At 45.3% G+C, this 17,643-nt stretch overlaps 1 protein-coding gene across 1 annotated transcript in view; it reads left to right on the forward strand.

Moving 5' to 3' along the window:
- LOC128123458 (acid-sensing ion channel 2-like) overlaps positions 1-17,643 on the forward strand; it is a 282,310-nt gene that overhangs the window by 253,594 nt on the left and 11,073 nt on the right. The window contains exons 4-6 of the mRNA XM_052759889.1: positions 12,192-12,342; positions 14,794-14,850; positions 16,621-16,774. Coding sequence (XP_052615849.1) covers positions 12,192-12,342; positions 14,794-14,850; positions 16,621-16,774 — 362 coding nt within the window. The remainder of the gene's footprint in view (positions 1-12,191; positions 12,343-14,793; positions 14,851-16,620; positions 16,775-17,643) is intronic.

Raw genomic sequence — 17,643 nt, forward strand, 5'->3', positions numbered from 1 at the left:
AGTGCTGGAGTTACAGGCACACAACACACAACCACACTCAGCTTTCTATGTGAGATTTAAACTCAAGTCCTGTGTTTGCAAAACAGTCACCCATTGAACCATCTCCCCAACCGCTAGCCGGAAATGGCAGAGCTTCTCTGGCCCACGAAGCTGAATGGTAAAGAGAACAGAGGTGGTTTGATGAAGGAAAAGGAAAACCAGAGATAAGGCTGGAGATAACAGCATGATTAGTGAAGTGCTTGTCCTGCACATATAAAGCCCTGGATTCAATCCCCAGCACCACATAAAACTGAGTCTGGTGGTGTAAATCCTAGCACTCCACTGGGAAGTGGAGGCAGAAGGATCTGATTCTCAAGGTCATCCTTAGTCTAGCAGTGAGTTTGAAGCCAGCCTAGGATACCTGAGACCCTACTGAAAGAAAGAGACAAGGGTGGAGGGTAAGGGGGGAGAATACGTGAAGGACTGTACTAGAAACCAGAATGTGATGCTGATGAACACCTAGCCATGGCTGTGCAGCACTGGGGCTATCTTATTAAGTCAGATGAGGAGACTGATAGCTGGGGCCGAGGGGTACAGCTGAAGATGCTGTAGAACACAGGAAGCCACACTCGCCCACGAAATGGTGGAGTTCAAAGTACTGCTCGGGTCATTCCACGGTCTGTCATTCTCAGGTTACAACAGATTTGGGGCCTGTAATTAGACGTGGATTGAAGAGACTTTAGAGATTATCTCATTCAGTTGCACAGCCAATACTTGAATCTCTCTCCTCCGATCCCAGCCAATGCGGATTCACTCCCAAGAGTATAAGGATAATTTCATTATCGAGTCAAACTGGTGGATTAGAAAGTTCTCTTTATGTTGAGAACAAATCCTTCTTTGGAATTAAATAAGTTAATGCATTTAACATGCCACCACAGTGCCTCCAACGTCAAGAAATGTTATCTTCATCTCTGCCTCCCTCATGACAACTATTCCTGTGTCTATCTTTCCCTTGGGATGCCAGAAAACAAACCTAATTCTTCTTCCCTGAGACAGTCCTTCAGATATTTGAAGACAGTGCTTCAGGGTCCCTTGAGGCTCTACTTGCCTGGGATAAACAAATACTCCAACCCACTTCCAGACACTCGTTGGTAAGCAAGAGTTGTGGCTGTGTACACTAACGTTCCCCGCTGCTGATGCTGTGAGGGGCTTCAGCAGTGCTGATGGAGCAAAGGATGAGGCAGCCATGGCAGAGGAGTCAGGGTACCTGCATCAGGACCTCTAGGAGGGAAAAGCGGGGAAGTCTGTGACCTCAAGGGAAGTTTAGCTTATGAACAAGCTCCATCAGACCACACCTACTTCCCCCTCATTTTGATGACACATTTTGTTGTTGTTGTTGTTGTTGTTGTTGTTGGGAGGGGATTGTTCTTCGTTTTTTTGTTTGTTTGGTTGGTTGATTGGTTGTTTGTTTGTTTGTTTCGTTGGTTTTTCGAGACAGAGTTTCTCTCTGTAGCCCTGGCTGTCCTGGAACTCACTCTGTAGATCAGGCTGGACTCAAACTCACAGAGATCCTCCCAAGTGCTGGGCTCAAAGGCATGCACCACCACCCAGCATGGATGACAAACCTTAGTAGAAGAAAAGTAATTCAGGGGGTTGGGTAGCTAGCTCCGTCAGTTACGTGGTTGCCATGCAAGCATGGGGACCTGAATTCAGTCCTCAGAACCTACATTTTTAAAAATGCCAGCCACTCTGGCAGGCAGAGACAAGACAAGCCTTAGAGCCTGCTCACCAGCAAGCCTAGAAGAATCATGAGCCATAGGTCCCAGTGAGAAGACCCTGTCTCGAAAAACAAGTCAGATGGTTCTTGAAGAACCACACCTGAGGCTGGCATCTGGTTTCTGCATGCACTTGTACACATGCACATGCACACTCACATATGTAGTCACACACACAGCCTATACACACACCACAAATAGGCTCACACACACATACACACACACACACACACACACACACACACACACACACACACACACATGCACGCACGCACGCACGCACGCACGCATGCACATACACATGGGAAGACAGAGACAGAGAGAGAATCGAAAAGAGAAAGAAAATTATGCCCCATCACCACGACAAAATTAGCTTACATCATTTTGAAGTCCCAGACCCTGCAAAAGGACTTGACACATCCTTCCCAAATCCAGTTTCTTGCTTTTGGAAGCCAGCGTTGAGCAGCGTGGCTACACAATGCATCCTAAACCCTGGAATATCAGCCTTCTGCTTAGGGGTAATTGACCCTCAAACATTCTCCTCCTATGGAAACTGGGTCCAAAGGGGAGCAGCGACTTATCCAAGTCCAACAGGAAGCTTGTGTGGAAGTGAGGCCTGCTCACAGATGCCAAAGAGGAAAGCAGGAGAGAAGGGAGGAGTTCCGAGTAGTCCTCATGGACCGCTTCTGGTTCTTTCCAGTTGATCCTTTGTGGACAGGGGAATGTAAGGCAGCGACAGGCACAATGGTGGAAGCAGAAATTCCTGGAACCACCTGCTGGCTCCAGCCTTCGCTGCTGTATAATCCTATACAATGTATTTAACCTTTTCCGAAACTTAATTTCCCACAAATAAAATAAAAATAGGAATGCCTGCATCAAGAGAGGCCTGTGAATATTAAATTAAATAAGCATAGAGACTTTATGTTCCCAGTAGTGCTGAGCAGCTAATAACAGTCCAGCCCTCCTGGAAATAGCTCTCACAAACTCTAGATACAAGATTTTATAGTCAGCATTCGGCTGTGCTATAGAGAAAGGAAGGCAGGCAGCAGCTGGAGAGTACACAGGCCTTGGAGTCACACTTGGTGAAACACAGGCTTGTTTACCTGACCTCTCCCACATGGACACTTCAGAGTTCTGAAAGAATATCGAGGCTGGAGTTCAATTAGAGATCAGCAAGCATCGAGTTAATGAGCCAGTAACCAGAATTCAGGGTTGCCAAAAAGACTGGAAACAGGAAGGGAGATTCTGGAAAAGAAGGGACTCAGAGAGGCAGCTCCAGATTTTTACATAAGTGTTCCTCAAATCCTAGGCTCAATCTGTAACATGATGTGAATGGATAGAGAGTAAGAAGCCTGGGAAGGAAACAAGAGCTGAGAGAGCTGAGCAGTCATTTCAGCAGCTGCCACTGTATGGGAGAAATGACCCCACCAACAGCTTACGCTTCCCACTGAAGCCCCAGAAGTGTTTATCCTTGGGCATGAGATCCTATCACAGGATCACCAGCAAAACCAAACTATATCCACCCTTCCAGCCACAAAACCAAAGCGGTTCTCCATAAATTTAAGTGCCGTCTAGAACACCACTGAACAGAGGAAGATAATGTACCCAAAGTCTCTAGAGAGATCTACCCACAATGCCTACATTACAAACAAAAATGGCTAGACCCACGGAGTAAGAGAGAAAACATGAGCCGGGAAGTGGTGGCCCACGCCTTTAATCCCAGCACTCGGGAGGCAGAGCCCGGAGGATCTCAGTGAGTTCAAGGCCAGCCTGGTCTACAGAGCGAGATCCAGGACAGGCTCCAAAACTACACAGAGAAACCCTGTCTCAAAAAACCAAAAAAAAAAAAAAAAAGGAGAAACTGTGAAAGATCATCAGAAACAAAAGAAACAAACAAATCTACATCTAACCCCAGTGTTAGAAGGAAGTAAGTTTATAGGAACAATATTAAACCTGTTAAGTAATTGCAGAAAAGGATGTAAATAATGACAGATTTTTTTTTTAAAGGCAAGCCTTGGAAATGTTTTTAAAAAAAAACCGAATGGATATTTTAGAACTGATAAATGCAGTATCTGACATTTATACATCGTTGAGTGCGATCAACAGAAGACCGGATATGAGACAGAAAAAGAAACATCACATTTGAAGACACGTTAAGAGAAATGATTTGAGTGCTGGGAGCTTGGGAGATGGCTCGGTGTTTCCTGTGCAAGCAGGAGGACATGAGTTCGAACCCCTAACACCCATGTAAAAAGCCAGTATAGCAAAGCAATCTCAGCACTGGGGAGGGAGACAGGCGGATCCCCGGAGTTCGCTGGACAGCCAGCCTACCCTGATCTGTGAGCTTCAGGTCCTGCAAGAGACTATTGCCCAAAAATAAGGTGGAGAGTAACTGAGAAAGACACCCACTGTGAACCTCTGGCTGCCACATACACTTACTCGCGAACACATGCACACCCACACCCCCAACACACACACCAGATAGTGTTCAAATGGAATACAAAAAGAAAAAAAAATTACTGAAAAAAATAAACAGGGCTCCAGTGACAATATATTGAGTCCATGCCACCTATATATAGAGAGATCATGGCATATATAAAATTGGCATTCCAGAGAGGAAAGAATAAGAAGGAAAATAATTAAAGAAATATTGATTCATATTTTTCTAAATTTGTTCAAAAGCATCATTTCACAGATCCATGATCTTCAGTAACCCAAGCAATAAAAATACAAAGAAAATCACACTCAGGCAAGATATTGCCAAAAATCCTACATAATCAAAGATAGCGAATCAATCTTAAATCGGGGGAGGGAGACACAGAGAATGAATAATCCATATGGAGAATCATAAGTGGTTCTCATCAGAAACAGTGGGGAACAGGAGAGGGAGAAGGAGCATCTTTGAAATGCTCAAAGAGAGAGCTAACCCAGCTATAATGGCATACACAGCCGGAATAGTCTTGAGAAAGAATAAAACTAAGACATTGTATAGACAGATGAAAACCGAAGAAGTTTGCCAGGGGAAAGCCACTCTGCAAGCGATGTTGAAAAGGATTTCAAACCAAAGGGAAATGACATCAAATGGAAAAGTATGATCTATGGGGGAAATGACGAATAATGAAAATAGTGTGAATGTGGTAAATATAAAGTATAAGTTTCCTTCTCATCAACTGTTTTAAAAGTTAGTGGACTACTCAGGCGAAAATAGTCTGAACGGTGTTCCACAGTAAGTCATTTTAGTACATGTAGAAGTAGTAGGAGCCACAGCATAAAAGTCAAAATATGTAAACAGACTTGCATGTGATGCAACAACATTAATTCAAGGTAGACTGTGATAAAAATAAAGATGGATAGTGTTAAATCCTGGAGCAACAATTAAAAATAACAGTACAAAGTGATATAAATCAAAATCCAGCAGGGAATATAGAATGAACTATTGCTAATGCAAAAGGAGCCAGGAAAGAGAAGAAAATAAGATACAGTAATGGAGACAAGCAGGAAATACAGAGCAAGATGGTAACCGCATATCAAGGGTTGTACTAAGTGTAAATAGATCACAAATTCCCTAGTAAGGGAGAGGTGGCTTGGTGGTTAAGAGCACTGGTCCAGTGGACCTGAGTTCAACTCCCAGCACCCACAGGATGCCTCATAATCGTCTATAACTCCAGTTCCAGTGGATCTGATACCCTCTTCTGACCTCCATGGACATGAGGTGTATAAACATATATTCAGGCAAACACTCATACACATAAAATCGAAATAAAATCTCAAAGATTTTTCAATGCCCAATTAAAAGGCAAAGATTTTAGGTAGACTGAATAGCAACATGCAACATGCCTTAGCACATAAAGATCCTGACAGAGTGAAAGAATGAACGAGGCAGGGATGGAAAGGACTGAGAAATATGAACAGTAGCATTCGGAAGCTGCCACGTCTAGCACATAAACCCCCAAGACAAGGATGCTACATGTGATAAAGGTGATTATTTCACAATGGTAGCAAGATCAACTCATCAAAATGTAATAGTCCTAAACAGAAAAGCATCTAATAAGTTTCAAAAATACACAGATAAAAATTGGCAAGGTGAGAAACCAACAAACTACGTAGTTAAAAGTTTCAACATTCTTTCCTCGGTCATCGATGCGTATGCAGTGTATTAGTAACTCGTGCCTACCTGTCACCAGCCTGCCAGAGAGAGACAGCATCAAGTTGGGAGAAGTTCTTTTAGCCCATGGTTTGAGACGGTTTGGCCCGTGCACCTGATCAGAACTTCATGGCCGTGAAGGGACCAGGAATCAGGTACATCTTCAAAGGGACATCTCGAGCGCCCTACTTCCTAAAGCTTAGCCCACTTCCTAAAGCTTAGCTCCATTTCCTAGAGCTTAGCCCCACTTCCTAGAGCTTAGCCCCACTTCCTGGAGCTTAGCCCCACTTCCTAGAGCTTAGCCCCACTTCCTGGAGCTTAGTCCCACTTCCTAGAGCTTAGCCCCACTTCCTGGAGCTTAGCCCTACTTCCTAGAGCTTAGCCCCACTTCCTGGAGCTTAGCCCCACTTCCCAGAGCTTAGCCCCACTTCCTAGAGCTTAGCCCCACTTCCTGGAGCTTAGCCCCACTTCCTAGAGCTTAGCCCCACTTCCTAAAGCTTAGCCCCACTTCCTAAAGCTTAACTCCACTTCCTAGAGCTTAGCCCCACTTCCTGGAGCTTAGTCCCACTTCCTAGAGCTTAGCCCCACTTCCTGGAGCTTAGCCCTACTTCCTAGAGCTTAGCCCCACTTCCTGGAGCTTAGCCCCACTTCCCAGAGCTTAGCCCCACTTCCTAGAGCTTAGCCCCACTTCCTGGAGCTTAGCCCCACTTCCTAGAGCTTAGCCCCACTTCCTAAAGCTTAGCCCCACTTCCTAAAGCTTAACTCTACTTCCTAGAGCTTAGCCCCACTTCCTAGAGCTTAGCCCCACTTCCTAAAGCTTAGCCCCACTTCCTAGAGCTTAGCCCCACTTCCTGAAGCTCTGGGTACTTCCAAAGGAGCACTTCGAGCTAGGGCCCAAACATTGAACACATGCACATATAGGGGATATTTCAAGTCCAAACCACAAGTAAGCAAAAACATTATTAAAGGTATCAAAGATTTGAGCAACACTATCAAATAGCTTAACTTAACTGCCTTTTATGAAATTGTGCTGGTTAGTTTTTGACACTTTTGACATAAACATAGACCTGTCTGGGAAGTGGGACTTTTAATTGAGGAATTACCTCCACAGACTGACCTGTAGGCAAGTCGGTGGGTTACTGTCTTGACTAATGATTGATGTGGGAGAGGACCAGCTCACTGGGGATCGTGCTACCCTTAGGCTGGTCCTGGGGTATTAAGAAAGTAGGCTGAGCGAGCCACGAGGAGCAAGCCAGTAAACAGTGCCCCTCTATGGCCTCTGCATCAGCGCTTGCCTCCAGGTTCCTGCCTTTACTTCTGTCAGTGATGGAGTGTGACCTAAGAGTTGTAAGCTGGCATTACACACACACACACACACACACACACACACACACACACACACACACACACACACACACACACACACACGCTTGCGCCAAGCTGCTCTTGGTTATGGTGTTTTATCACAGCAAGAGAAACCCTTCTAAGACGGAATTAAATAATAACTAAGAATTTCAGAATGTAAATACTTAGGGATGTCTGTGGAGCATTTATTCATCAAGGTACACCACAAATCTCAATATGTCTTGAAGCAATGAAACTGCAAGGGGTAGGTTTTCTGACCAAAGTGTAACTAAATCAGGAGTCAAGAACCAGGCAAGTGAGAGAAAACAGAAATCACCAACATCTGCGTGGAGGGGACATCCCAACAGCTTCAACAGGCATTTTGAAGTGACAGAAGGACGTGACATACAAATGCAATGACTCAAAACTTTAGACAAAGTCAGCACATTCCTTGGGAGAAAAAAAAACCCCACAAGTTACCAAAGGGAGGGGAGATGAGGGGTGTGGGAGGAGTTAAGGGAGGAGTAAGGAGTGAACAAGATCGAAATACATTGTATGTGTGTATGAACTCCTCAAAGAATAAATAAAAATACTGTATTTTCTAAAACGGAAGTCACCAAAATTAGTGCAAGAAGAAATAGAAAATCTTGATATCTCTGCTTCTATTAAAGGGATTGAATTTATAATTGAAAATATCTGCATGCACACACATAAACACCAGGTCCAGATGGCCTCACTAGTAAACTCAATCAAGCATCTAAGTGAAAAATGATACTATGTCTAGACAAACTCAGAAAACAGAGACAAAGGGAACAGCTCACAACTCTTTATAAAATTAACGGAATCCCAATACCAACACTTAAAAGGATATTTTAAAGCCACACATGGTGGTTCAAGCCTCTAATCCTACCACTCAGAAGACTGGATAGGGGGAAGATCCTAGGGTAGAGGTCATTTTGAGTCGCATAGTTTGCTCACAACTCACCTACGCTAACCAAAATTGTACAAAAGAAACTAAAATTGTGTTGTAAGAAAAATAAATGCAATATCCTTCTTAAATACAGATGCAAAACTTCTTTTGAAAATGTTTGCAAATTAGACATGGCAGAATCTAAAGAAGGTAGTCAGTCATGAGCAAGTAGGGCTTGTCCTGGGACTGCAGATGGGTTCCACATCTGGAGAACAATCAACGCCATTCACCATACTAGCCGGATAAAGGAGGGAAATCATGTGATCATCTTTCTAAGAAGCAGGAAACATCCTTACCAAAGCACAGTATCTATTGATGATTTTCTTTAAAGAAATAAAAATTGATGCCTTCGTGGTTAAGAGTGCTTGATGCTTTTGCTAAGGACCCAAGTTTGGGTTCCAGCCCCCCACATGGTAGTTCATAATTGCCTGTAACTCCAGTTCCCTCTCTTGTTACTGGGGGGGGGGGGTATCCTCTGTTGGTGTCTCCATGCTCCTGCATGCACCTGATGCTCACAGAGACACACACATACATGCAATTTTTAAATTTTTAATTAACAAAATAAAAATAGAAAAAAAACTATTTTTCTAGCAAACTAGAAATAGGATAGAACTTCAATACAACAAAGGCAGCCTGTAAAAATGTATATCAAAGATAATTAATGAAGAAATAAGGAGCTCTTTCCTTCAAAGATCAGAAACGAGGCCAGAAAATACCCATCTCCGCTGGGATTTTTTTTTTCCAACATCACATTGAAAATTTTAAGCAAAACAGTGGGCAAAAATGAAAACTATAAGCAAAGAAATAAAATTCAAGCTATCAAAAAGAATAAGCTATTGATACACTCAAGAGTATGAATAGACGTCAAAAAACATTTTGCTAAAAGAAGGCTGCCAGCCACAAAGGAACCCATACTCTGTTATTCTATTTCTATGTGATCCTAGAGCACATGAAACTCATTTATAAAATAAGGACAGAAGCAGATGGATGGTTGCCTGAGGGTTGGCAAAGGGGGTGGGGCGATCTGATCTTAAGTAGGGAGCTTTTGAGATTAGATGTGTTCTATGTCCTGACTGTAGTGATTATCACAAGGATATGCATTTTCTTTAAAAACTCAAAGTGCTGGAGAGATGGTACAGCAGTGAAGAACACTTGCTGCTCTTCTGGACTTTGGTTCCAAGCACCCATGTGGTACCTCACAGCCACCTGCAACTCTAGTTTCAGGGGATCCAATGCCCTCTTCTGGCCTCTGAGGGCACCAGGTACTCACATTGTACATATATACATATGAGCAAAACATTCACACACATGTAATAAATGAATCTAAAAAAATTAATGCATTAAGTTATGCATTAAATTTGATCTATTATATCATGTAAATTATGTATTCTTAAAGCTGGTTTTTAAAGTAGGAAAAAATAGACACCACTAAGACAAAAGAAGACCCAGACTATAGAGAAAAAGATGTATGCTTCACATTATCTCAGACCTTAAATTCAGACCATTCTTCCAGAGAATTCTTATATCTCAATAATAAAGACAAAAAACAAGCAGGGTTTCTTTAAGGGCAAAAGACTCTAACATATGTCACAGAAAATCAATATATGAATAACTGATAAAACACAAAGTTATGCTCAAAAATCATCATCAGGGAACTATAAGCAGAAACACCAAGGTGCTACAGTTGAACCCCAACAAAAATGGCTAAAACCAATAAAGAGACAAGAGCCAGCATGGATGTGGAGAGAGTACAATTGTCATTCACTCCTACTGGAAATAAAACAGCGGAGGGTTGGGAAGATGCCTCAGCTGGTAAGAGTACCAGCCACCAAGCCTGACAACCTGAGTTTGATCCCTGGGTCCCACCTGGTAGATAGAACCAACTCCTGCAAGTTGCCCTCTGACCTCCAACAGGGTCGCACCTTCTAATGGTGCCACTCCCTATGGGCCAAGCATTCAAACACGTCTATAGGGGCCATGCCCATTCAAACCACCACACTCAGCTAGGTATGGTCACACAAGCCTGTGACCTAGCACTTGTGAGATGGAGGTAGGACCATCAGGAGGTCACGATCATCCTTGGCTACACAACAAGTTTGAGGCCAGCCTGTACTATACAAGACCTTGCCTATAAACTAATTAAACAAATATTCATGGGGTCTTCTTCATAATTATCAAAATATAGAACCAAATCCCAACACCCATCATTAGGTGAATGAATAAACAAGCCAGGAGTGTTCCTATGTTAAAGAATGACTCAGCAAAAAAAAAGGAATGAACTCCAGGCCCACCCCATGTGGAATACCCCAAAACCATCATTTGGAGTGAAAGGAGCTGGCAAAAAAGTACATAGGGCAAACTGTCAATTATCTAAGTTTGAAAAGAGACTTGACAGACAGTGTAACAGAATTCATGAGCGTGGTTGCCCGGGAGGGCGCTGGAGCACTGATTGGGAAGGATATGAATTCATTTTCTACAGGGATAAAAATGTCACATGTCTTCGCTGATGCAGTGTTTACACAGGTAGATGATACACATTTGACAGAACTCCAACTGTGCACTTAGGATTTGTAGTGTGACCAGGTGCCTTTAATCCTCATGCCTTTAATCCCAGCACTCAAGAGGCAGAGGCTGGCAGATCTCTGCAAGTTCAAGGCCAGCCTGCTCTATAGAGTGAGTTCCAGGACAGTCAGAGCTACATAGTGAGACCCTTTCTCAAACAACAAAAAAAAGACCAAAAAAGAAAAAAAAAAAAGGATTTGGGGTGTGTGCATATACCATATTGAGTATGGAGGATCAGAGTTCAAGCTTAAGAGTCACCCTCACCTTCCACTTTGTCTGAGACGCTGTCTCTTGTCGCTCTCCACTGTGTACGCCATGCAAGCTGACCGCCAGGCTTCAAGGAGCCCTCTTGTCTCTACTTCTCATCATGGTAGCGCTCAGATGTGTGCTGCCACCATGACGGACTTTCCACAGGTTCTAAGGATCTGAACTCAGGTCCTTACACTGGTGTGGCAAGCATTTTACCCAGTGAGCCATCTCCCTAGCCCCAAATGTGCACATTTTATTGTTTTTCTTTTTCTTCCATCTTAAAAGGAAAACTGGGCATAAAGAGTTTGCTTAACTTCATAGCAATAGTTTAGAAAGTGCCCCAGGACCCTTAACTCTCTCATCTGTTACCTTCCGCATCCCTCTCAAGCACGTACAATAGATGTTCGAAAATCTATGGTTACTGGACCTCTGAGAGTAGGAGTGACATTGTCCATACTGGGGTGTCATCCACAGCATGATCAGGACCATAAATAACAGTGGCTGTAACCTGCAGTCACTTTACCCTGTCCTCTTCTGTGACTTATCCTCCAGGTCTGTGTCTGGAGCCCCAGTCTTCCCAGCCAACAAGGTAGAATTTAGATGGGTCATTCCAAGTACCACTAGTTGACACTGATGTGGAAAGACACAGCTTGGAGAATAGACTCCAAGGACAGGGCTGGAGCAATGGCTCAGCCATTAAGAGCATTTGTTGTTCTTATAGACAACCTCAGGTCAGTTCCCAGTACCCACATGGTGACTTACAACCACCTGGAACCCCAGCTCCAGGGGATCCAATGCCTTTTTCTGGCCTCTACGAGGCCTATGCATGCATATGTGTTCATACTCATAGACACATACATGGACACAAAAAAATGAAATCTTTAAATAAAAAGACTAATGAGAGCAAAATTCCCTGAAAATTGGCTGAATAAATAAATAAATAAATAAATAAATAAATAAATAAATAAATAAATAAATAAGGTGGGAAAACCCATATGGTATCCAGATGGTGAAGGTCCACAAAGGCCAGTGGGGTTTAGGTTGCTGAAGATACTTATTGCTTAATTGCCCGTTGAACAGGCAGACCAACGTGCCACCGAGTCCATGGAAACGGAGCAAGCATCCTCTGCCAGGGATGATTGTATCCTCCTTCTTGTTTGTCTTCTAGCTCACGTATCTGCCCCCACCATGGGGGGAGTGTCGGTCCTCCGAGATGGGGCTCGACTTCTTTCCTGTTTACAGCATCACCGCCTGTCGGATTGACTGTGAGACCCGCTACATTGTGGAGAACTGCAACTGCCGTATGGTCCACATGCCAGGTGGGTGTCAGAGCCCCCAGAACCTTTGAGGTTCCCACCCTGACTGGAAACAGCTCACCCACTCCTGGAGGATGCAAAGAAATATTGTTCTAGGGAGACTGTGGTACCTGACAACCAAGGGGCAGGTGGAAATATTCTGTCCATCCATCAATCAGAGCAGCATTCTGGTTGGTATGCAGGGGGGCCCAGATGTGTACATCACCTCCATCTCCACGCTCCATATGCTTGCCAGTTGTCTGCTCCTCTTGCCTCTTGAGTTCAACGTCCAGATAATGGGATGCTCGTGATCCACACACATCCTGATAATGTGCCTGTTTGAACATCCAGATGTCTGTGGCTTTCACCCAGATGTTTCCCTTCTTGCATCCAAATGTCTAGCTCTCTTTCAAGTGTGGCAAAAGTCTATTAGTGAGCAAATAAATGTGCCTGTGCAGACATTTCCATTGTCAGCCTAATAACGCTTATTGCCATCTCATTAGAGGCAGTCAGCATGTCAGAGGCAGGACTGTGGAATGGGAGCTGGTTTGGGCAGGACAGTGATAGCAAGGAGGGGCAACTGGGACTGTGAGCATAGACCTTAGCTTCTATTTCAGGCTTCTTCATTCACTGTGTGGCTGGCCCATGTTACTAACCCTCTCTGTTTTTACTTTCATTATCTTAAAAAGAAAAAGAAAAAGAAAAAAAGATGTAAAGATGCTCTAAAAACAACAAAAGTCAGTGGTGGTTATATTAGTGCACAAGGAGATAGGAGCAAGTCATGTCTACTAATGACCTACTATGTGCTTGGAGCAATGCTGTCCCTTTTGATATTTGCTCTTCTGTGCTTACGCCCTACATTATTTAAGCTTATTTAACACAATCCTTCTGGTGGAGACTTAGACCATCACCGTTGTTTTTGTTGTGACAGCTCTCAGGTGAGTCTCCTCATGGCTGAATTCCGAATTATTTCATTAGTGATCGGTAATGCTCTTAGTCATCCAAGATTGGAATTGTTGATCTTTAAAACTGCCTCTGTCCAGAGAGACTTTGCCAATACTATTGAGGCCACTGACATTAGGGGAGAAAGACGTAGGAGTTGGGCCCAATCAAGCCACTCTGGACCTTGAAATCAACATTGCTCCCATGGCTGGCGTCAGAGGTAGCTCTGAGGGAAGACTCAGAGAGGGACTTGTAGAAACTACAAAGGCAGTGGATTGTCCCCCTAGATCAGGTTCTCATCTTAGATTATGATCCCTTTGGGGGTCACGTATCAGTTATCCTGCATATCAGATATTTACATTATGATTCATAACAGTAGCAAATTACAGTTACGAAGTAGCAGTGAAGCGATTTTACAGTTGGGGGGTCACCCCAACATGAGGAACTGTATTAAAGAGTTGCAGCATTAGGAAGGTTGAGAACCACTGGACTAGATCCTCCAGAAAAGAATATAACTCTCCCAACACCAATGATGCCTGTGGCTGACTGCAGACCTACAAAAGTACAAGAGGAGAAATGTGTGTTGCTTTAAATAATGACATTAAAATTGCCTATGAGCTTCCTGGAAGACGGGGCAAAATGGAAACCACATCACTTAACATGTTATTATTGGAAAAGGGAAATGTACCAGCTCTTTGATGCTGTAAAAAGGACTTGGGGAAAAATGGTTCAAAAAAGACATTTCTAGTGGATCTTGGCTTTAAGCATTTCATGAAGAAAAAAAGAAAAGAGGAGAAAATAAAACAATCAGCAACAACAAAAAAAAGAAATCTTAGTGTTCTACAGAGAGATTCCAGAGAGAAAGACTAGGAAGACGAGCATCAGCTTGCCTGATGCCCAGACTGAACCCCCAGCTGTGAGCTTTTTCCATGAAACCTGAGCCAGAGGAGGCAAGCAGATAAAGTGAGGTTGCAGTCATTCCAGCAGTGACATTACCAGTGTCTCAACTTCATGAGGTGATAGGCAGGCCTGTGAGGAGGCACAGAGCCACCCCAGGCTGCCCATGGCAGTGTGGTGTGCTGAGAAGCAGCGGTCTCCGGGTGGCATAGACCCCTGTGCCAACCCCACCTTACCACCAGGAGCTCACTGTCTGGAAGGCCCGGTGCTGAGCCCCATGTTTTTCTACTTGGAAGCCTAACACAAGGGTTCAAGGAGACTGCATGGGGCCTGGCTTAGAAGGAACCTTCTTCTCAGTCCACCCTCACCTTGTTTTGTCCCCAGTCTTCCAGACAAGTTACCCCATCATCCACCATTGTGAGCCAGGCAGGTCTCATGGTCTCCTCCTCACAGCAAATCAGAAGTCACCTCCAGTTCTGAGGACACTGAACAGTGGCACCCCAAACTGTCCCCTGAAGACAGCTTATCCCTGTAGGTGCTGGGAATCACTCACTGCCTGGGCCAGTGAGGTGCCACTGGCATGCATAGCTCGTTTGTGCTTAACGCTGTTTCTCTCTTTGCATTCCTTCCCTGCAGGAGATGCTCCTTTCTGTACCCCTGAGCAGCACAAGGAGTGTGCAGAGCCTGCCCTCGGTCAGTACTGGGGACAGAGTGGGTGGGAGGTGACGTGGTGATTGTGGGGTCATCTGGTAGGGACACAGAAGTCAGCCATGGAAAACGGAGCAGGGAAGGGATGAGCACAAAGAGGCCCTGCAGGATGGGGTGGCTGCAGGAAGCTGGAAGAGAGGAGAGGAGGGAACCATACAGGTGGATGTGGGCTGCAAGGGGCCTGAGGGAGAGGAGACACAGAGGTGGTGATGGAGAAGTAGATTTCACAGGGAGTGGAGGATACAGGGAGAGGGCAGAGATGGAGAGAGGGTGGCTGAAGGGCCACTGGGTCACCTGAAGGAGGCTGGTGAAGCCACACGGAAGGACCAGGTTCATCTGAAAGCAGCATGTCCTTCCCACCCATACTCTGAGCCCAGGGAGAGGAAGTGGCGGAGAGGGGAGGTCCTCTCCCATCCCATGTGTGCAAATACAAGCCATTCCGAGCCCCACTATGCCACCGCTGCCAGCTCCCCACTTTTCCCCCACCCTCCTCCTCTCATTAGACCTCCAGGTCTAAAGTAACTGCTGGCTCCCCAGCTGGAAAGCAGGGGGGGAGGAGGGGCACAGAGGCAGGGGTTGGGGTAGCTCAGCAGCTGTCCTGCTGTCTGCCTACCTCCCCTCGCTCCAGTCCCAGGAAAAGGCAGACAGAACTGAAAACACTGCACACTCCAGGTCCTCCAGCAGCTGCACTTGGTAGCACTAAGTGAGGGCAAAGCTGGACTCCTGTGGTAGATGGCCTGAGAAGTGGGGGCAGGGTTTACAATATGTGCAGAGTCTTTCTTTGGAATAAACCAAGATAACAAAACCAAGTGAAAGAGACATAAGGGCGAGGGAGAACAAAAGAAGGAGGGGAGGAGGGAGGGGCTAAAGGAAAAGTTTTCCTTGCTAATGGTTAAGAAAACTTTTGGACCCTTGCGATTAAGCATCAAGGTGACTGCAACAGGGGTATTCATCTCAGCATGTAGCAGGCAGTCAGGGACTCATCGCCTGCAAGCACCGTGAAGGGTCAGAAGGACAGCGGAGATGTCAGGAGGGGAGTATTGCTACTCACAGGCCTGGGGTTCTTCCTGGAGGCAGGCCAGGGTGATGGAGTATCGAGGTGGCAGGCTTCTTTCCAAAGCGGGGCTGAGCGGTGGAGAAGCCAACTCTCAAGGCCCTGGCTAAAGTCTGGTTAAAAAGAGCCTGTCAGAGGGCAGCAGTGCCTCAGCTACCTGGTCTGGTTGGAGAGGAAAGGGAGAGCTGTGTTCTGGGTGTCGGGGAGGTGGGGAGTGGAGGGAAGGATTTAGGTTGCTCCAGGAAAAGGATTCAAGGATCTTTCCCTGTGTAGCCTCTCAGTAGGCAGAGGGCATGGCGTTGGTTATGAAGAGAGCCAGCAAGAAGAACATGAAATCCTGAGCTCCAAGCACAGCGTTCTCCATGTTAATTTCCATGGTGGCCCACTTTGTGGGTCAGAACTCTGATGCTAGTCACAGGAGAAAGTCCTGGGAATGGGAGGGGCCAGGCCTACCGTGGAACTGTCTCCCTAAAAGTGGCAATGGATCAACACTTTTGAAAGTGCCAGAGGACAGTAACAGCAAGCAGAAAGGAAACAAGCCCCCCTGACACAATCCCATCTTAGCAATTCCCTAGCCCAGTTTCCTGGGGCCCAACTCCCCCGCCCGGCTTGCTCTCTTAATGCTTAGAATCTGGGTATGCTGGACCAGAGATCCTCGCCCCCACCCAGGCCTGCCTGAGACCCTCTCCTCTCTCCTCCAGGCCTCCTGGCAGAAAAGGACAGCAATTACTGTCTCTGCAGGACACCCTGCAACCTGACCCGATACAACAAAGAGCTCTCCATGGTGAAGATCCCCAGCAAGACGTCAGCCAAGTACCTGGAGAAGAAATTTAACAAATCTGAAAAATATATCTCGTAAGTTAAGTGGGAAGGGAGAGCATGGGGAGGGGGCATGCAGAAAGAGGCAAAAAGGCAAGCAGTTAGCTCAATTTAGCAAACATTAATTGAGCACCTGCTGTGTGCCAAGCTCAGAAGACAAAGCCACAAAGAGCTTGCAGCCTCCTGGAGAGATAAATGCAGGATTTAATGCCACATAGGGCAATGACATCTGGGACAATGTTGGTTATAATTGAGATATGCAGACACTAAGGGATAACCGTAGTTGACTGTAGTTTGTTCCAGGTAAGGTTCAGGGAAAGCTTGAGCTTTCTAAAGAACATGTAATTCTCCTGGTGGGTCTTGAGCCTTCTGTTCCCTCTTCTGGAAACACTTTTCCTGTCACTCTGCCTAGCTGGTTCCTCGAGGTACCTGTCTACATTTAAATAGCATTGTCTTAGAAGGTTAGATTGTTCTCCTCCCCAGGCACTGTGGTGTTTTCCTTTATAATACTGCTTCAGCATGTGACTTGCTATTAAGTGAGCGGTTCCGTTCAGGAAAGGAGCTGACACAACTATCCGTCAAGAATTAGGTTTAAGAGGGGTGGGCATGGAGAGATGGCTCAGCAGCTGGGAGAGCTGTTCGGATTCCAGCACCCATACCGGGCAGCTCAGAAATGTCTGTAACTCCAGCTCCAATGGATCTGATGCCTTCTGGCTTCTGCTGTCTCACACACACACACACACACACACACACACACACACACACACACACACACACAGAGAGAGAGAGAGAGAGAGAGAGAGAGAGAGAGAGAGAGAAATATTAAAAAGAAGAAGAAAAATAACTAGATGTATCAGGAGAAAGATCCAAGAGCATGATCAGGCCTTGAAGTGGGAAATTATTAG

This window comes from Peromyscus californicus, unplaced genomic scaffold (genome assembly GCF_007827085.1).
Source record: "Peromyscus californicus insignis strain IS unplaced genomic scaffold, ASM782708v3 Scaffold_3__1_contigs__length_106647218, whole genome shotgun sequence".
NCBI lineage: Eukaryota > Metazoa > Chordata > Mammalia > Rodentia > Cricetidae > Peromyscus > Peromyscus californicus.